Source organism: Varanus komodoensis, unplaced genomic scaffold (genome assembly GCF_004798865.1).
Source record: "Varanus komodoensis strain SLA01 unplaced genomic scaffold, ASM479886v1 scaffold1, whole genome shotgun sequence".
In the NCBI taxonomy this organism is placed as follows: domain Eukaryota; kingdom Metazoa; phylum Chordata; class Lepidosauria; order Squamata; family Varanidae; genus Varanus; species Varanus komodoensis.
In genome coordinates this window covers 54,374,802-54,395,688 of record NW_025335268.1, presented here as the reverse complement: position 1 = coordinate 54,395,688, position 20,887 = coordinate 54,374,802, and the positions used below count along the sequence as shown (strand labels likewise).

The 20,887-nt window shown below is 44.7% G+C and overlaps 1 protein-coding gene across 5 annotated transcripts in view; it reads left to right on the top strand.

Moving 5' to 3' along the window:
- The window catches only part of NT5DC1 (5'-nucleotidase domain containing 1), a 140,448-nt gene that overhangs the window by 98,179 nt on the left and 21,382 nt on the right, over positions 1-20,887 (top strand). For all 5 annotated transcript variants that reach the window (XR_006414308.1, XM_044426138.1, XM_044426147.1 and 2 more), the window contains exons 9-11: positions 11,163-11,281; positions 16,543-16,701; positions 18,500-18,668. Coding sequence is in view for 4 of the 5 variants with exons in the window: in XM_044426138.1 (XP_044282073.1) it covers positions 11,163-11,281; positions 16,543-16,701; positions 18,500-18,668 (447 nt within the window). In the remaining variant the exon portion in view is untranslated. The remainder of the gene's footprint in view (positions 1-11,162; positions 11,282-16,542; positions 16,702-18,499; positions 18,669-20,887) is intronic.

Here is a 20,887-nt window from a genome sequence, read left to right as displayed (position 1 = left end):
TGATCTGTGCCTCCTTTGTTTGGGGGAAGGGCACAGAACCGATAAGTGCGGCCATTGTTTGGCCTTCTCTAAACAGGCGAGGAAGAATAGGGAGAACCGCCTCCGCAAACTCTTATGGGACCAGGCTCTCCTCCAATCTGACCGGCTGGTGGCTAAGCCTTCCACTGTTGTGGCCCCACCCAAAAGCCGTCCAACTTCGGCTGACCTGCCACAATGCCCAGCCTCTTCCTCCATTGCACCGCCCTCACGCCCTTCTGAAGAAGGCGCTCATACCATGGCCGACCAGTCTGTTTCCCTGCCAAGGAAACAAAAGGAAAAAAGAAAGCACAGCAACTCAGATAAATATCCTGTGCATAAGAAGGCCAAGAAAGATAAGACGGGCAAGCCGGTTAAGAAGCCGAAGAATGCCGAGCAGGCAAAACAGCGTCACTCAGGCTCAGCCTCTTCCTCGATTCTGATCCCTGCTTCAGAACCGACCCCCTCAGTCCCGACCATCCAGGCGGCTATGAGGGTTACCCGACCGGGCTCACCGCGCCGACCGACAACTGAACCCATTCTGGATTCAAGGCGTGGTTCCATCTCTGATGGGGAAATACGAGATTCACCACCTAGAGCTCGATCACCAACCCCGATGCCTCCAATCCCGATGGATACTGAGATCGCCATCTCCCCTCCGAGAAGCCGTAGGAGCCGTTCCTCGGATGCGAGGTCTGATGATTGGTACCACTCCAGGTACTCCTCTGCTCCGAGACGGGAAGAGTACCACTCCGTAGCCTATTATCTGACCTCCAGGGGACAATCTTCGCCACCAGCGCCTCGGGAACGTTTCCATTCAACGCCCAGAGACGCCTCGAGGGCCCCATCTAAAGAAAATGGCAGATCAGAGTCACCAGGAGATTCTTCCTCCAGTGTATCACCCCCCTACTGGATGGAATCCGACAAGTCTGAGGCTGACTCGACCTCGCCGGATGCAGCAGTTGCTTCTCAGGGCCCGGGGTCGCCCGAGGAACCATATATATCGTTTAACGATCTGATGGCCAGACTAGTGGGATCGCTCGATATAGAAGCCCCCCAACAGCCGGGTCCGAGCACCAATCATTTTTATGATGTGGTCAGGGGCGAACAATCCACATCTATTGCCTTGCCGTTTATTACGACCTTACAGCAGGCAATGACCCAGCCATGGGACCTCCCAGCTCACCCACAACCAACTTCTTGTAAATACGAGTCCATGTATCGGGTGCGGGAAGAGGACATCCTGTTTCTTCTCCGTCACCCCAAGCCGAATTCGGTTGTTGTAGAATCTTCGCAGGGTCGGGAAGCCCGTGGACACACCTCGCCTCGTGACAAAGAGGGCAGAAAGGTTGATTCCCTCACCCACCGGGTATGGCAGCTTCGGGCCTTGGTTTACAAATTTCTAATTATGAGGCAACCCTGGCGTGTTACCAATATTTCCTTATGCAATGCTTGGACGCCATCATCGATACCCTCCCGGGAAACCAGGGCGAACTTGCTAAGACTTTTGTTAAGGAAGCTATGCAAGTGGCGGTGCAACAGCTTTCCACCGCGAGGCACCATGTGGACTCTGATTCGAGGTCGCTGGTCGGCGCCATTTCCCTCCGCAGACACGCCTGGTTGTGTAATTGCAATTTTCCGGACAAGATGAAGCGGAGAATTGAGGAGATGCCGTTCGATGGTTCCGGTCTCTTCCATGCGAGGACGGATAGCAAATTGAAGAAAATCCATGAATCAAGGATGACGGCCCGTCGTATGGAATTGCAATCTCTACCCCGATGTAAGTGGTCATGGTCACGTCCACAGTACCGTCAACAATTTCCGCCTTGGCAACAGCAACCACATCAATGTCAGCAGCGTCGCAGGCAACAACCACCCCAGCGCTTCCAACAGGGCCGCCGCCGCTTTGATACGGACAGGCGACAGCACTGATGTGACGAGTGAACCTCTCCTCTCATTCCAACTCTACCCTCCCCCCTCTCATTTGGGGATTGACTGAAGAGTCGGCTCTCCATTTGGGAGTCCATCACATCTGATGGGTGGGTGTTATCTATCATTCAGCACGGATATGGAATCGAATTCGACGTTGTGCCATCACCAAATCCTATCCGCTATACTCCGACTTCCTTGGTACTGTTAGACAAGATTCACCAACTCCTTGCTAAAGGAGCTATTCGTCGCTTGTCGTTATCGGAGGGATTCCACGGGTTCTACTCCAGATACTTTACGGTCCCGAAACGAGATGGGGTTCTCAGACCAATATTGGACTTGAGAGCTCTCAATAGATTCATAACACCAAAGAAGTTTTGGATGACCACACTTCAAAGTATTCTCCCATTGCTGGGAAGAGGGGATTGGTTCGCCTCATTGGATCTGAAGGATGCCTATTTTCATATTTCAATACATCCAAGTTATAGGCGTTTCCTTTGTTTTGCGGTGGACTCTGAAATCTACGAATTCAATGTGCTACCGTTTGGATTAGCCACTGCACCACGGGTTTTTACAAAGTGTATGGCTCCTGTCTGTGCACACCTTCGATTACGTGGAATTCGGATATACCCGAACCTTGATGATTGGTTGCTGGTATCCGACACAGAAGCAGGACTTTCGTCTGCTGTTGAGTTTACATGTGCTCTATTGCACGATCTTGGACTCTGTATTAACGGAAATCTTCCCTTCTCCCTACGCAGGTGATCAACTTTATCGGAGCCCAGCTGGATTCAACGTTGGCAAGAGCCTTCCTTCCTTGGGACAGACGGCATGCGATTGCTCAGTGCATCACTCGGATTCAACAAGCAAGAACCGTCCCCGCCCGGTCTATTCAGAGCCTGTTGGGACACATGTCTGCTTCCATCGCTGTGGTTCCGCATGCCAAACTCAGGCTACGTCCCCTTCAACTGTTCTTCAACGGAATGTTTCGACCACAGACAGATCCACCTACCAAACGGATTCGACTCCTGGCTTCCGTTCTTCAGTCCCTGTTATGGTGGATAGACCCAGCCAATCTGACTGTAGGCGTTCCGTTTCGACCCCGGTACCCTACAGTAACCCTCAGCACCGATGCGTCCCTGCTGGGATGGGGAGCAGTTTGCTCCGATCTACGTACCCAGGGGATATGGAGTCACTGGGATTGCAGAAACCATATCAGTTTTCTGGAACTTCTTGCCGTTTTCAAAGCCCTGCAATCATTCGAGGATGTGCTTCTACACCAGGTTGTCCAGGTGACTTCAGACAACATGGGGACGGTCTTTTATTTGAACAAACAAGGGGGAACCTGATCCTGGAAACTAGCCCACCTGGCCATGCAGATTTGGGACTGGTGCATACCGAGAGGTATCACTCTTCTAGCAGTTCACCTTGCAGGCACAGAAAATACAGACGCTGATCTCTTGAGCAGACATATGTCACGGTCACACGAATGGGAGCTAGACCATCGGGTTCGCGACATGCTATTTCACCAATGGGGCCAGCCAGACATCGACCTGTTTGCCACATAACAGAACAGGGCATGCACGGCCTATTGTTCCAGGGCGGGGATGGGTCAGGACTCGCTCGGGGACGCTTTCATGATCCCCTGGACAAATATGACTTTTTATGCTTTCCCTCCGATCCCACTCATCATGAGAGTGTTGGCAAAGATCATTCACAAAGGGGCCACAGGGCTACTGATCACCCCCTGGTGGCCACGCCAGCCATGGTTCTCAACTCTCATTCACATCTCCTAAGAAGAATTTCTCCAACTCCCTCTTTTTCCTTATCTCGTTACCCAGAGGGAGTGCACGATCCGCCACCCAGACTTGCTGTCGCTGAAACTGACTGCATGGAGGATACGATGACCAGCTGCGATACATCGGTATTGACACCACCAACCGTCCCGGCCATTCCTGCTCAGCAGAGTCTACACCAAGACCTACAGTATATTCTCAAATCTGCGCTACGACCATCTACTAGGAAGTTGTACGTGGCAAAATGGCAGAGATTCTCTAACTTTGCCAATTTACACTCGGCCCCCTCAGCTTCTGTTTCACAGATACTTCAGTTTCTCTTTGAATTGCATCAGTCTGGACTCAAACCTTCATCCATAAAAGTTTATACAGCAGCAATTTCACATTACCGGGGAACTATACATGGTCTTTCCATTTTTGCTCAACCTCTGATTAAAAGATTTTTGAGAGGATTGAGTAATCTGCATCCAACTATAAGACCTCTAATGCCCACCTGGAGTCTTTCGGTGGTTTTACAAGTGCTGACTCGATCACCTTTCGAACCCATGGTGACGATCGATCTATGCCTTGCTTCATGGAAGACTGCCTTCCTTGTTGCAGTGACTTCAGCCCGTAGATCCTCTGTACTCTGCGCCCTTCGGGTAGACCCCCCCTTTTCTAAATTTTCATAAGGAAAAAGTGGTTCTTCAGCTGGATCCGTCTTTCCTTCCAAAAGTCGCTACTTCGTTTCACATGCAACAGGAGATTGTTTTACTGGCATTCTTTCCGACCCCTTCGAATTTGATAGAGCGATCTCTACATATGCTGGACGTTCGTCGTTGCTTAGCCTTTTATAGGTCCAGGACTGAGTCTGTTCGGCATTCCAATAGACTTTTTGTGAAATATTCGGAACATGACCGAGGCTGTCCAGTCACTTCACAACGTCTTTCGAAATGGATAGTAAATACAATTGTCCTGCCTTATCCATTAGCTAAGTTGGACTTGCCATCTACTCCAAGAGGTCATTCTACAAGAGCTGTTGCTGCTTCTTCGGCCTTTGCATCAGGGGTCCCGATAGAAGATGTGTGCAGGGCGGCCATTTGGGCTACCCTGTGTACCTTCGCCAGACATTATAGACTCGATGTCCGTGCCAGGCAGGATTGCTCTTTTGGCAGAGCTGTCCTTTCTTCCATCCTTCGCTGATGACACCTCCCTCCTCCATTTGGGGTAAGCTTGTTATTCTACCCATATGTGTGATGCACAGAGGCCACGATGAAGAAAAGCAGGTTGCTTACCTGTAACTGATGTTCTTCGAGTGGCCATCTGTGCAGTCGCACAACCCACCCTCCGACCCCGCTTGGTGTCATGGGTGGTCCGACTATTTCTTTCGATACTATGATCTCTTTGCTATGTGTCGTACCACTACTGAATTTGTCTATCTTGTCATACTGACAAACCTTATTATAAGAACAAATGTCTGTCTTTCAAAGACTGGAAATTGGCAGACACTCCTCTCCTTATATAATGCTAGGGGGGAGGGGGAGCGGAGTTCCCGCCAAAAACCGTTAGCTGTTAATCTTCCGGCCAAAGGCACTGCGCAGGCGCAGAACCCATATGTGTGACTGCACAGATGGCCACTCGAAGAACATCAGTTACAGGTAAGCAACCTGCTCTTGTGAGCAATTGTTACCAATGTATGCCTTTGGCAAATAATTCCCCCTACTATTGCACATTTTAGTGCATTTTTTTTACAGAGCACTACACTGCAAAATTCAAAAAGTTGCAAATATGGAAGTTTTGTGTTAGTTCTAGTAGTGTAAACTCAACAAGATTGTGTTAAAATGCAAACCAAATTAACTTCTCCCCTGTCTTAGCTGTTGCATAAGGGATTGTACTGTTAAGGGTGGAACCCTGTGGAGCATAAACCTCAGAACATCTGGGCTGACACTTCTCCAGGGCAGAACTGCTCCTCTTCTGCAGTTTCAGTAGATTTACTAGTTTTTAGCAATCTAGCAACAGTTTTTCAAAGGGAGAGGTTGGAGTGGCTTCAGGATGGCCCCAAATGCCCCCTTCAACCCCTCTTCAAGGGTTTTTTTCTGACCTTGAAGAGCAGCCAATGTGGTTCTTTCCATACCAGCCACTCAGAAAATGTCTGAGGGCCATAGGATCATTTGCTGGAGCAGGGGTCCTCAAACTTTTTCAATAGGGGACCAGTTGAAAGGTGCCAGCGATGCGCGCCGGCTGCCAAGGCGGTATGGGCGGGGGGCATGGGCCGGGAGCGCACGGTGAGGCAGGGGCGGGCATAGGCAGAGAGCCTTTTCTCCGAGCGAGTCCAAAATGATCTTGTGAGCAAGCTGCCACATGGTGAGGTGCCAGCTGCTTGCAAGGAGATCGTTTTGGACTCGCTCAGAGAAAAGGATCTCTTTGCGAGCAAGCCGCTACCGGTTACGCACACTTCCAAAAGCAAGTCCAAAACGATCTCTGCATGAGCAAGCTGCTGCCTCGGTGCACATGTGTGCGCCCAAAACCTCTATGGCAGGCCAGATAAATGGGCATGGTGGGCTGGATCCGGCCCGCGGGCCTTAGTTTGAGGACCCATGGGCTAGAGCGTCTTTTTCATACTTATGAATGTACACTGAAACGTGCTCTTAAGTGTGGCACACCTTTAAATTTAAAAAGAAGCTCCACTATCTTTTACTATGTCTTGGGGGAGAAATAAAGGCAACATGTTAGAATTATTTCTCAAGCCTATATTAATTATTTTGCTTTTGACATAATGCAAAATGGTATAGAGAGGCTGAATTTAATTCCCATTTGTCCTAAGGCACTGCAATCTGTCAAATGTCATTCAGCCCTACAGGCCTGCTTCCCGCTTTTATGAAAAAGTCATTAACCTGAAGCAAATGTCAACAACAACTGTGTGCTGTTAGTAGTGGGGGAGGGGGGTAAATTTGTTACACAGCAAGAATGTGTAATTAAAAGATACTTGGAGTCAGGATTCTTGTTTTGAAAGATACTTGGAATCAGGATTTTGTGTCCTTCAAAGAAACATCAAAAGTAATCAAAGAGGCTTTGGGGGTTCTGCACAAATCGCCCAGAACGTGGTACTCAATGGGTCAAATCTGCGATCATGTAAGCAGAAAGCTTTTTTCCTTCATTTCCCCACTGTACTCTTCTTACCCCCACTCCCAAATCTAGTTCAGCGGTCCTCCAGCTCTAGAGTATTTTTGGGGTCCAGGCAAGGAGACTGTAGCAGAGATTTGGAATAGATTTGCCAATGGTTTCTTTTCTGTTAGTGGACGGCTAAGTTTGGATACAACCCATTGTCTAACATGTGTAGAGTTTCATCATTTATAATTATTGGTTTGTACATGCAGTGGTCAAAACCAAATTACTTCCTTGGGCTCATGCAATTCCTTGAACATGTAAAGACAATTCCTTGTGAACCAGAAGTGCAGGCTGATACCCAGCATCACAGTGAACAAGTACAAACTTCAAGAACTGCCAAATAATGAGAATCACTGAAATTCCTCAAAGAAACATACGCACTTCCTTTCAGATTTTACCTCAGTTAAAAAAAAAAAACCCACTGGATGTAGATTTAGGAAAGTGCTACTTCAGGCAAATTAGGGAAGGTCAGACTCCTACGTCTCAGAAGGGCTCAACTGACCTAAGCCGCCTTGAATCACCAGTCATCATTCATGTGCCTTTTGTTATCATTCATGGTCCACTACTGTGATTCAACAAAAAAAATCAGTTACAAACATAGGACTGTTGTCACATTGCTGCATGTAGAACTGACCCAAAGGCCTGTCACTGGAGGGGAGATACTGGTCTTTCAAAAGCACCAAGAAATGTCCGTTTATGTACCATAACATGCTTTGTTCTCGACTGATGTGTTATGATGACTGTTCTTAAACATTTTTAAGGGCTCAAGCAGACTTTGGCATTGCACCTTGATCTGCTAGTCTCAATGGTGCCTGAGGCTGCAGTTATTCAGTGTTCAGCATTTGCCCCTGTTTACCTGTAGTTGTTATCTCACAAGGTTCATAACGAAGTTCTGGCATTGGGAACCTATTGTGGGTCTAAGTGTTTGTCCTGATGATAGCATGTTGATGTACGTACTATGATGCTTAACTTAAAGGCACACATCAGAACTTCCCTCATTCCCTCTTCTGTTGATGGCTTCAAATTAACCATCTCAAAAGCTTCCCTGAGTTTTGGAAGCAACACTTTGCACAAGGTGCAGAGCTACAGTAGAAAAGAGGATCCTTAAGCCAAGAAATATAATTTTGAAGTACTCTGTGAGTGTGACTACCACCATTCTGTAGAGAATTAGGTAGTCATTTCAGAGTCTGCATAAACATTTCCTGCAAGCCCATGCCCATCATCCCCATTGTTATCCTGACTGAAATAATGTTTACAATAATTCCCCAGAACAGGTTGCATAAATCCACAGATTTTGTATAGCGATGCATTACTTTTTTGTCAATATTGTCTCCCACTAAAATATGTACTGCCTTCACAGAGTGCATATATAAATCACTGGCAAAGTACTCTTTCTAGGTGTCTTGTTTCCAAGCTAATGAGAGGGAGAAATGTTTTTCCCCAGGAAGGAATGGCAGATACTTGGAGATAGGGTTGTGAGAGATTCTCCATTCTGCCCGAGGCCATACCAGGGCAACGGAGCAGGTTTTATCAATCGCAAGTTTTCCAACAGTTTTCCAGGACTGTTAGTTCACTCTGTAAACCTGGTGGAAATGAGAGAACCAACATACACAGTCTCATCCCCTTCGCTTGCTCTGCGTAACCCTGTCTCATCATCCTACCCTGTGTTCTGTTTTGTGGTCCTGCCAGATTATGACAAGCTTTTGACAGGTCTGGCTTTTAAATACATATACAACACAAGAACTTAATAGAGCCAACGCAATGAAAATAAGGCCGAGAGATTTGCAATTTTTGCCTGCTGTAGTTCTCTAAAATTGTTCATTGTGTTTCTACACAAATATGGGACGTTATCCATATGAACACATCTAAGGCAATCCTCATAGGACACTTCTTCCCTGCTAGCACTGTTGGCAGGTGATAAATACGCACTTGCACTGGCTGTTCTCTGCCAGAAAAGGCCCATATTACTTTTTTCCCATAGTAGAGTTAGGAATCCTGCTTAATCACAGAGCTGCATGCATAAGCTTCTTGTGTTTGGAGCACCTGAGGGCAAGAAAACTGGCACAGAAGGATGGCTCATGCCTCAGTTTTTTTTAGGAATTGCTTTTCTCTCTTCATAAGCCTTTGAAAACTGTGTATAACTTCCTGTTTTTCTGGACATACAGTCAATCCAAAATTTGAAGTCTACCTGTTTGCTCTGATATTTGGAAAGAAGTGCCAGGCAGCCATTTTAGAAATGGCTAAAAATTGTGTATCTTATTAAAATACTTTCAAAGGTTTCAACAACAAAGTGTCTTAAAATAGGAAGGATATTTACAGAGCCAAGAACAATCAGAGGAACTTGATGTTTTTGAAATAATCTGAGGAATAAATCAAGAAATAAGATGTGAAGAACGACACTCTTACTTTGTCTATGTTACTGATTGTTTGTTTATGCAAAATATCATGAAAGGAAAACAGCATTTCTGCATGAATGGACTTCTTTTACGTTTGGATCCTTTCTTTTTGTCCACTTCACACAGCATCCCTAATCAATATCTGTTTTGTCTAGAGGGAACCCTTTTTATTAAAAAGAAATGTGATTATAAATGTGTGTTGGAGCCCATTTTGGACTGCTCTTGTATAAGTATTAACGCAGACCACATGTTAGCAACTTGGCAGGTCCATGAGGGGAACTAGCCCAATTTTTTTGCCCTTCCCTGTAGATATTAATTGTGCACAGGTGCCTCTTGTGAAAGCCTGCAAGACCACTGGTGAGCAAATCATGAAGTCAGACAGGAAGGTCACAATTTCTAGCGTTATGAGAATGCTTCTGTGCAGGGCTTGTTTTGAGAGTTCAGGAATTTGATTGTTCCTCCTTTGTGTTTTCATTTCAACACTTGATCGCCACTCTGAGAAGCTTCCCATTGCCTGGAGAGGGTTGTACCTGATTTCCTGAAATTATTTTAAATAAATATACATAAGTTCATAATGTAGCCCAATTCTTGTGTTCTTGGTAAGTCCTTGGTAAGTCCCGTCAAGTTCCATGAGACTTTGTCCAGGTAAATGTGCATAGGATTGCCACTTAAAGGCTAATGGCGTGTTAGTTAGGTCTGTACCATGCAGATGCTCCAAACGTTGTATTTAGGGTAAGCCCACAAGGCCCTCTTGCCTGGCCACAGACAAGTCCATTTTGCAAGGGGCTGGGCTGTGGTTCATAATGTTTCAGCGGCTGTGACTGTGCTAATTGGGAGCCTTAAAGCTAGCCAGTAGGGAAAGAAAAAGGGCAGGACAGGGTAGTGCAAGAGAAAAGCAGCTAGGGAGGTTGGTCTCTAACCCTGAGCCATGCACCAGCACTATTCCTTGCACAGAGTCACCATGGAAAGACACAAGGGTAGGGAAGATTGAGTAACTATACTAAAATTCAGTCATACTAGCATTTAGTGTCTTGTGCACAACCCAATTCCTGTAGCTTCCTCTTCAGGTTATCTGTTAAACCAAATCACTACACGCTTCTCCAACACCCAAAAGCTACCACTTAGTGAGGGAAAGACCTCCAGAAGAAAGAAGGGGGCTCAAGAATACCTTTTGATAAATTCTTCCTAGCGAGAGAATGGGTGTGGAGAAACTGCTGATTCTGTGGCAAAAAAGAGCAAAGCTTTTGGGAAAGGCTACTGCCAGGCCTCTGCTTCACCTTGGGAAGGAGTGGTGGATTCATTGGGCAGACCTGGATGGTCTGGATCAAGCATGCCCTGCCTTTCAAGGCTTAGAGGAGTTTTAGCATAGGAATGAAAGCTAATGGTTGTAACCAGAGCTAACCTACCTTGCCATGCTATCGGGGTGGGGTTCTCGGGAAGCCATGAAAGACCAATACACCAACTCTGGGTCATATTTTTGGTATTGTACAAGAGAGTCTTTGCACTCACACTAGGATAAACTTTCTTTACCTTAGCACTAGAGTCTGATTGGGTACTGCTCAGAGATTTCTCATGAAATAAAAAATAAATACTATGGCAAAGGGGGAATGAAGGTCTCTCCAGGTCAGTCGCACACACCAGCTGGGACTGTGTTCATCATTTGGGAGGCTTTGCTTGGAGCTTTCTGAAATACACAGTTGAGGTTGCTGGTGATTCCAAAGAAGACAGGAAAAATGCAGTGCATTGAATACTATGTAGATCCTACTCAGTAACATTTTCATAGTTAAGGCACTTCAACTTCTCTTTCCACCAGTTGTTTGAGAATGGTTTGTTTCTGGGGGTTGCCACTAAAATAATCAAATTTGTTTTGTCGCTTCAGAAAATGACGAGGAACAAGAGGCCCTCTTAAGCTTGGACAAACCTGGCTGGTACTCCCAAGGTAACTCAACCCATTTGTATGAGTTGCTGAAGAAGATGACTGGCAAAGTAGAACCAAAGGTATTTGGAAAAAGAAGATAAGGTATAATAGCAGGATCTCATGGAAATGCTCGCTCAGTTCAGAATATTAGGGCAGCCTCCTTATTTTTAGAGAAAGCAGGCTCAATAGTATAAAGCAGTGGAAGGAATTTTATCATCAAACTGGCCCACGAAAAATATAGAAGAGCAACTTCTGTGACACATTTTCTTGCAGATTGTTTTATACAAGATGTCTGCAGCCCAATTCTGTAGAAGTTTACTTTGGAAGAAATCCAGTTGTATTCATTGGAGTTTAGTCAGTGTGCATTTGATTGCTGCTTCAGGGAGCAATTCTGTAACCTCTGCACAACATCTGAGAGACCATAGGATACTCCAGATTCCCAGATCCAATGCTGAAAACAGCTGTCTGGCCACAGAGAGGCAAATCCATAATTCACACTCCTCCCCTTTGCAGGCAGCATAGTAAGCCTGGCCCCAGCTTCCTCCCTGAGGCTGTGAATGCAGTCTGGGAGGGCATTTTGGTGGCTGCAAGAGGTGAAGGAGAGACCCCAACCTGGGGCATCTACAGCCACCTTCTTTCCCCTTGGGCAAAAGGGCTGTTTAGTGAAAAGTCCGGGTGCAAGGACCCAGAGGTAAGGGTCACCCCCGCCACTTCTCCCACCCTGCATAGGATGGCCATAAGCCTCCAAGTTTGGGGCTTAGGGGCCACCAAGGAAGGATTCTATAGTTGTTGGTGGTGTTGTTAGTCGCAGTGTCCTGTCTGACCCATTGCGACCTTCTCCCAGGCCTTCCTATCCTCTGCCATCACCCAGAGTCCACTTAGGCTCACGTCGACTGCTTTAGTGACTCCATCCAGCCACCTCATTCTCTGCCATCCCCTTATTTTTTTGCCTTCTATTGTTCCCAGCATCAGGCTCTTCTCCAGGGAGTCCTTCCTTCTCATTACGTGGCCAAAGCATTTGAATTTCATCTTCAGTATCTGGCCTTCTAAAGAGCAGTCAGGATTGATCACCTCTAGGACTGACCGGTTTGATCGCCTTGCGGTCCAAGGGACTCGCAGGAGTCTTCGCCAGCACCACAATTCAAAGGGCTCAATTCTTCAGCGCTCAGCCTTCCTTATGGTCCAACTTTCACAGCCATACATTGCAACTGGGAAAACCATACCTTGACTATACGCACTTTTGTCAGCAGGGTGATTTCTCTGCTTTTTAGTATGCTGTCTAGATTTGCCATACCTTTCCTCCCAAGGAACAAGCATCTTTTAATTTCCTGGCTGCAGTCCCCATCTGCGGTGATCTTGGAGTCCAGGAAAATAAAATCTGTCACTACCTCCATTTCTTCCCCATCTATTTGCCAGGAAGTGAGAGGACCGGATGCCATGATCTTAGTTTTCTTAATGTTGAGTTTCAAGCCAACTTTTGCGCTCTCCTCCTTCACCTTTTTTTTTTAAATTTAATGTTATTATATTTTTAACTTATTGTTGTAAGCCGCCCCAAGGCTTCGGCGAATGGGGCGGCATAAAAATGTTTTAATAAATAAATAAAATAAGAGGCTCTTTAGTTCCTCTTCACTTTCTGCCATTAGAGTGGTGTCATCTGAATATCTGAGGCTGTTGATATTTCTCCCAGCAATCTTAATTCCAACTTGTGATTTATCTAGCCCCACCTTTCTCATGATGTGCTCTGCATATAAGTTAAATCGGCAGGGCGACAGTATACAGCCTTGCTGAACTCCTTTCTCAATTTTGAACCAATCAGTGGTTCCGTGTCCAGTTCTCACTGTTGCTTCTTGACCCACATATAGGTTTCTCAAGAGACAAATGGTACTCCCATCTCTTTAAGAACTTGCCACAATTCGTTGTGATCCACACAATGAAAGGCTTTAACATAATCAATGAAGCAGAAGTAGATGTTTTTCTGGAACTCACTAGCTTTCTCCATGATCCAGCATATGTTGGCAATTTGATCTCTAGTTCCTCTGCCTCTTCAAAATCCTGCCTGTACTTCTGGTAGTTCTCAGTCCACATACTGCTGGAGCCTAGCTTGTAGGGTGTTGAGCATCACTTTGCTAGCATGTGAAATGAGTGCAATGGTGCGGTAGTTTGAACATTTTTTGGCATTGCCCTTCTTTGGGATGGGAATGTAAACTGACCTTTTCCAATCCTGTGGCCACTGTTGAGTTTTCCAAATTTGCTGGCATATTGAGTGTAGCACTTTCACTGCATCGTCTTTTAAGATTTTGAATAGCTCAGCTGGAATACTGTCACCTCCACTAGCTTTGTTGCTGCTCAGACTTCCTAAGACCCATTTGACTTCACATTCCAGGATGTCTGGCTCGAGGTCAGTGACCACCCCATCGTGGTTATCAGGGATGTTAAGCTCTTTCTTGTATAGTTCCTCTGTGTAATCTTGCCACCTCTTCTTAATCTCTTCTGCCTCTGTTAGGTCCCTGCCATTTTGGTCCTTTATCATGCCCATCTTTGCATGAAATGTTCCCTTCATATCTCCAATTTTCTTGAGGAGATCTCTGGTCCTCCCTATTCTATTGTTTTCTTCTATTTCTTTGCACTGTTCCTTTAAGAAGGCATTCTTATCTCTTCTAGCTATTCTCTGGAATTCTGCATTCAATTGGGTGTATTTTTCTCTTTCTCCCTTGCCTTTCACTTCCCTTCTTTCCTCAGCTATTTGTAAAGCTTCCTCAGACAGCCATTTTGCTTTCTTGCATTTCTTTTTCTTTGGAATGGTTTTAGTTGCTACCTCTTGTACAATGTTGCGAAACTCCGTCCATAGTTCTTCAGGCACTCTGTCTATCAGATCTAATTCCTTAAATCTATTTGTCACCTCTACTGTATATTCATCAGGGATATGATTTAGGTCTTACTTGAGTGGCCTAGTGCTTTCCCCTACTTTCTTCAATTTAAGCCTTAATTTTGCAACAAGAAGCTCATGATCTGAGCCACAGTCAGCTCCTGGTCTAGTTTTTACTGGCTGTATAGAGCTTCTCCATCTTTGGCTGCAGGGCACATAGTCAATCTGATTTCTGTGTTGACCGTCTGGTGATGTCCATGTGTAGAGTCGTCTCTTGGGTTGTTGGAAAAGAGTGTTAGCTATGACCATCGTATTCTCTTGACAAAATTCTACCAGCCTGTGCCCTGCTTCATTTTGTACTCCAAGGCCAAACTTGCCTGTTATTCCGGTTATCTTTTGGCTTCCTACTTTAGCATTCCAATCCCCCATGATGATAAGGACATCATTTTTTGGTGTTAATTCTAGAAGGTGTTGTAGGCCTTCATAGAACCGGTCAACTTCAGCCTCTTCAGCACCAGTGGTTGGGGCACAGACTTGGACTACTTTGATGTTGAATGGTTTGCCTTGGATTCGAACTGAGACCGTTCTGTCATTTTGGAGATTGTATCCCAGTACTGCTTTTCCTACTGTTTTATTGACTATGAAGGCTACTCCATTTCTTCTGATGGATTCTTGCCCGCAGTAGTATACCTGATGGTCATCTGAATCAAATTCACCCATTCCTGTCCATTTTAGTTCACTGATTCCTAAGTTGTCGATGTTCAGTCTTGTCATCTCTTGTTTGACCACATCCAGCTTGCCTTGATTCATAGAGCTCTCCTTCACCACCAGATATATCTGCAACTGAGTGTCCTTTCGGCTTTGACCCAGTCACTTCATTCTTTCTGGCGCTACTAGTACTAGCCCTCTGCTCTTCCCCAGTAGCATATTGGACACCTTCTGACCTGAGGGGCTCATCTTCCGGTGTCATATCTTTTTGCCTTTTGGTACTGTCCATGGGGTTTTCATGGCAAAGATACTGGAGTGGGTTGCCATTTCCTTCTCCAGTGGATCACATTTTGTCAGAGCCCTCTGCTATGACCTGTCCGTTTTGGGTGGCCCTGCACAGCATAGCTCATAGCTTCATTGAGCTACACAAGCCCCTTGTAGGCCCCAGTGATACTGTATTTTATATTTAATAGTTGTTAAATGTAGTGTTTGCTAATAACTATAGATCCCATATACTAAAATTCCCATATACTAAAATTTTCTAGTTTGGAGAAAGCATACTATTTTAAAATAATTTACATAGAGGATTTACCTTTTCCAGAGCTACTGTGGTCTCCAGACCAAGACTGGGGAACCAGCAACCCTTTAGACATTGGCAGACTTCACTTCCCATCAGCCCTAGCCATCTGGCTAGCAGCAAGGAATGATGAGAGCAGTAGTTCATCCGTCTTTGGAAAGCTGCAAGTTTCAGAGACAGGAAGAATATTTTACCATGTAAACTGACCTCCTTTCATAGGCAGTCAGCCTTCATTATACAGTTGGTGCTAATTACCAGTACCTCTGTAAGGAGGACATGGTTGGATATGACAGACACAGCCACAAGGGATGTGCAACACTCATCTTTGGCAACAAGTTTGCTTTTCATTAGAAGTGAGACAATATTGTAAATGACACTTTGATTAAAATGTGGTGGGCCACATAACAGTACATTTCAGAGTACCAACTGACCATCTACAAGGTGAGTTAGTAATTAGAATTTCTTTGTGGCTTGGACTTGAGGGGTATAGACAAAGATAAATCTTTCTTGCTTACATGCATGTAAGTAAAATATTGTGCACATACGCTGTATGAAAAGCCTGCCTGAATATGTAAAAAGGAAAACCCTCAATTAAGCCTCACTTATTTTCATTTGCCTCTTTCTCATTTGCTAAGAATGCCAGTGGAAATTTCCAGACTTTTCTGTCCTGTGTATAAGCTACCCCGTGATAATATTCTTTGGCTTTAGGGTGGGAATGGGGAGTGGGGTCCTATGAAATTAAATAACTTTACACCTCTTTGAAAAAACGACTCCAGGTTGTTGTGATATGCAAACGGCACCATAATAGTCTTCATTGCCTTTTATATGATGGAGTCATATCTGCTGGCCATGCCCCTGCTGCACAACACCCTAATCCTCCATGTGTCCAGGGAATGGGAGGAGGTCCAGAGGAGCTTGCCTGCTCTCCATGCAACCTGGAGACCTGATCTTGCAGGCACTCCATCAAGCCAAGAGCCTGCGCACATGGCAGCATCTCTCCACTTGTGGCCTTCTCCTCTAGCATGCAGAGGGCAGCAGGGCCAGGCCATGGGGACGTCACTGAGCAGGTAGAGCCAGCGATTGTGGCCTGTGCACCTCCTCCTGACACCACTGGGGAAGGCTTGCATGCCCCCAAACAGGTGCAGTTATTTTGCATCCTCAAAGCAACTGTATCGTTGATCCACTTTCAGGTGGCTTACTTTGGTGACAGCATGCACTCGGATATTTTCTCAGCCCACCACTACAATAACTGGGAGACTGTCCTCATCTTAGAGGAGCTTACAGGGGGCTGTGCTATGATGACTGCAGAGATGGAGTCCGAGCCCTTAGAGAAGAAAGGAAAGTATGAGGTAAGGATCCTAATTACCCAGGTTTGATGTAACCCCACCTCTACCTGTACGATGTGGAAGAAGTAACTGCTTTTTGAGCTCACATGCATAATATGCACACCAAAATTAGGAAGAATTTTTAGCTTTCTTTCCCCTTCAAACTTGGAATAACACATCAAAGTCAGAAGACAAATAAAGTGTGCTCAACTGTAATTTCCTTCCTGTGTTCTGCAAAGACAGGAAAGAAGAGAAACACTCCCTTATTATTCTTATTCCAAACAAACACACAAAGAAAGAAATGGTTCTGGTAGTTCAGACAAATGGCCTGATTCAAAATTGCATACATATTTATAGTCTTCAGAAAACTGGCAAGTGCACAGGACACATGCTAGCTGCAAAGTATATGGCTCCCCCCCCCCATGCTTCCAGTGTTGGGGGACACTGGGGAACTGGCACCAGAAATAGCAGTGGTGCTCAGAAACCTTCCTACATTTAAAAGGAGCTGGTATGGTGTCCTGGAGGTTGCCCTCTGATCTGTGATTGGAAGTGCATGGTCATTGCTTAAAGAGCTTTAGTTAGCTCCAGCGTCTTCTGTACTTCTGCAAAAGACTTGTGTTGAATCCTGTTTGCTTCCTGTCTACCACCAGTGACAAGAAGCAAACAGAGGAGAAGTCGATTGAGTTGATCAAAAGATTCTGAGCTGAGAGGGGCTATGGCAGGTCAGAGGTGTTGGCTCATTACGCTCCTTTACACAGCGGAGCAGCCCATAGCTGTTAGATCCCTGCAACGGAATAAACCAATTAGCCAGACTGGTTTGGACAGATTTTCTTCTGGCTCCTATGCAGCGTTATAGGTTATTTTAAAATTCCCCAGTCAGCCTCTTCTGTTTAATCTTAGGAGATTAAAAATGAGGAAAGGACACAAAGGCAGCCTGGGTGAATGTCAGACAGAGTCAACTGGTGTCACACTGAATTATGATGCTCCTGGTACAATTGTATGATTTATCATGTGTGATATACTGTAAGACAAAGTGATGCAGCTCAAGTTTGTGTCTTATAGACCTTGCATCTTATAATAATGTGAAGTCCTGTACTTAGTCTGTACCCTCATCTTGAGTCATCCTGACTCAAGTCTTTCCACTGAAAGTCTACTTCGCTCAGAACTAACTAACTTGGAAATACGTGAAATGAGTAAGCCCATGAAATATGCATGAGAGCTAAATAAGTGCTCTGAGTTCCTCATATGCAGGACCATCTCATGTCTCTTCTGGGGAAAAACTCAGAGTGCTGTGAAGCACTTCCCTTTGCAGCAGAGAGCTGCATGCAAGGATTGGTGGTTGCCAAGTTATTTCCATAACCATTTTACGGGAACATTTCTAATGATGTAAAAACTTTCTGCAAGCTTTCAAATACCACTTAACTCCAATGAGGATCTTCCCCTACTCTAATCTCTCAAATCAAATGGGATATGTATTGGATTGCAAATTGTCCTGCAAGATTGGTGGAAACAAAAATAGATTACCTGCAGGGTAAATGTGGTTTGGGTGTTCTAAGGAACAAATAATTATTATGGTCAGGATTTAAGAATTCCATTTTAGTTCATGTGATTCCACTGGAGCTACAGAATTTGAAACTGGTATACTCGAGTGCATGAAAGAACTCAAGGGCTTCTCACTGAGTTTTGTGTTAGGTGCATTTCTGCAATTCCCATTTCATGTGTGGAAATGTGTGCCAGCTTTGAAGCGCCCATTCATACATAATTCCATGTATATATTAGAGCACAGGCAAAGTTTGCTTTTATATTCATGTTTGTATTTCAGGGACGTCATGCAAAAGCTCTTAATTCTGTTTCTAAGCAATGGGGTTCTTTCTTTGTGAATACTATTTCAAGAAAGGAAGGCATGGAGGAAACCTTGGTAAAAACATGGTCCTGCAAATGTATTAGTGCATACAGCACCATTGCAATCCCGAGTATTGAAGCAATAGCGGGTAAGAATGAAATTTTGAGTCAATTTGTATATGAAAAATTACCAACAGTATTAATTTGCTGTCAATGTGTTAAGCGTTATACAGATCACAGAATTCTAAAGATTTTTTCTGTCTAGAGCTTTACATGACTGGCTTCCCCATGGTTAATTCTAAATAAATCTATTTAGGATTTTACAATAAATCCAAACAGGCAACAGTTAAGGTGGAGGAAGGATAGATTCTTCTTCTGACACTTCAGGCATGTTTGTATGATACACTAAGCCACCCTGCAGATAAGCTGCACAGTGCATGGTTCATCTGCCAGACAATCACGCTCATTCTGGCTTCTTCTGTCCCTCCTTCCCTCTTGGCCTTCCAGCCGGAATCCCAGGGCTCTTCATGGCAAAACCTGTCTTGTCTTCCATGCCTTGCTCCAAATGCTATGGCTTTTAACTCACTGCCATTTTTTTCCAGAACCTCAAAAAATAGTAGTTGCGTTTACAAGAAGTAATTCCCTTTCCAGGCAATTTGTTTTTGTTTGGGCAACTGCGAGCATTATTTAAAAAAAAAAAATCCTTTCTCTGTCTTTTGCAAGTGTGTACTTACGTCTGTCCAGTATGTGTAGTCTTGTCTTGTCAATGTCTGTGTAAGTGTCACCTGCCAAGGGAGCTCCACACTGGAGTAGGTACCAACCATGGAAATTGACAAGGAGAGATTCCATATAGGCTAATTTGCACACAGTTGCTAGGAACCAAGTGCCTGTCAGTTGCAGAGCACTTGTGAAGCGGGGGAAGTGGGTGCATCAAAGGTGATGGTGACTATGACCAGTATGGTCCTAGTCATTCCTTTTGGGTAGTATTTCTATTTGTCAGTAAAGAATTCATCATATTATTTTGCCCTGTGGGTCCTTGTGTTGGACTCTGGACCTGGGAGATAAGGGCTCTGGCTCTCACTTGGCCATGAAGCTCACCGGGTGACTTTGTGCCAGCCACTCCCTCTCGGCCTCATTTGTTCTTATTGTGAGTATAAGTCAGACCTATGTGAGCCACCTTGGATTCCTCACAAGAAAAGGGCAAGCTATGAATGCACTGTAACAGTAATAATACACAGCCAAGAAGGGAAGTCCACAAGTTCCATTCCTTAGTCATATATAGGCAACCATGTCATGACAAAGGGGAAGGGGTGGAGATGAACTGGGGTTAAAAGCATCCTGGCAACACGACTGTTTTCAAATAGAAAGACACCTGTAATGTATAGGTTCCCAACTACTTTTTCATTAATTAAAGTATAGTTTGAAATTGTTAAGCATTATACTGTCAGTACAAAAGAAAAGTGGCTGAATGCAAGAAAGAGAACAACAAAAAGAACACACAAGAATATATACGTGCAATGATTAAAAATTGATTTCCAGTTATATTTTCTCTTGAATTCTGATCTGTCCTAAAGTTATTTGTACTTCAGTTATTTCCACACTGACTAGATAAATGCAAGTTCCAATTCTGAGAAAGAATATGCTTTTCTTAGTGTCCTAAGCAACATTCCCTTGCTTAGGGAACTGACCTGGGTGACTGGATTTAATCATAGGTGGATTCCAAGGCCTAGTACGAGAGGAATGTGTTGCTGAACAGATTGGAAACAGCAACCTCACTGCTATCAGATACAGGGTACATTTAAGTGGAAAGTTTCCAGGGAGAAATGTGACAACAAAAGAGGAAACTTCTCTCCAGTGTGGAAAATGATAAAAAAGTTTACTCAAAGCCACAATAATAAAAGGTGAAATAGCATGTATAGTGCATGTTAGAAATGGTAGCACCAAGTCCAAGGGATAACCAGGTTAGTTAATGAGCCATGTCAAGATAGCAATTAGAGAAAGAAAGAGTCCTTCGGCAAATGGAAGTCTGGCAAATTGAAGAAAACAAAAGGAAGCATAAGCTTGCCACTAGGGAGTGTATGCAGATGATAAGAGAAGTAAAATGTCATTTTAAGAAGCATATTGTTAACAACATCAAGGCCAACAATAACGAATTCTTTAAATCTATCAAAATAAGACACTAGCTAGAAAGGTGGTTGGACCATGGGGTGGTTAGGGAATGAAAGGAGTACTAAAGGAGGCTAAGGAGATTGCAAAGAAGCCGGATTAATTATTTTAATCTGTCACCACAGCAGAGAATAAAGGCTAGAAACCTGTTCCTGAGCTTCTTTATTCAGGAAGGGAATCTGAGGAATTAAGGCAAATAATG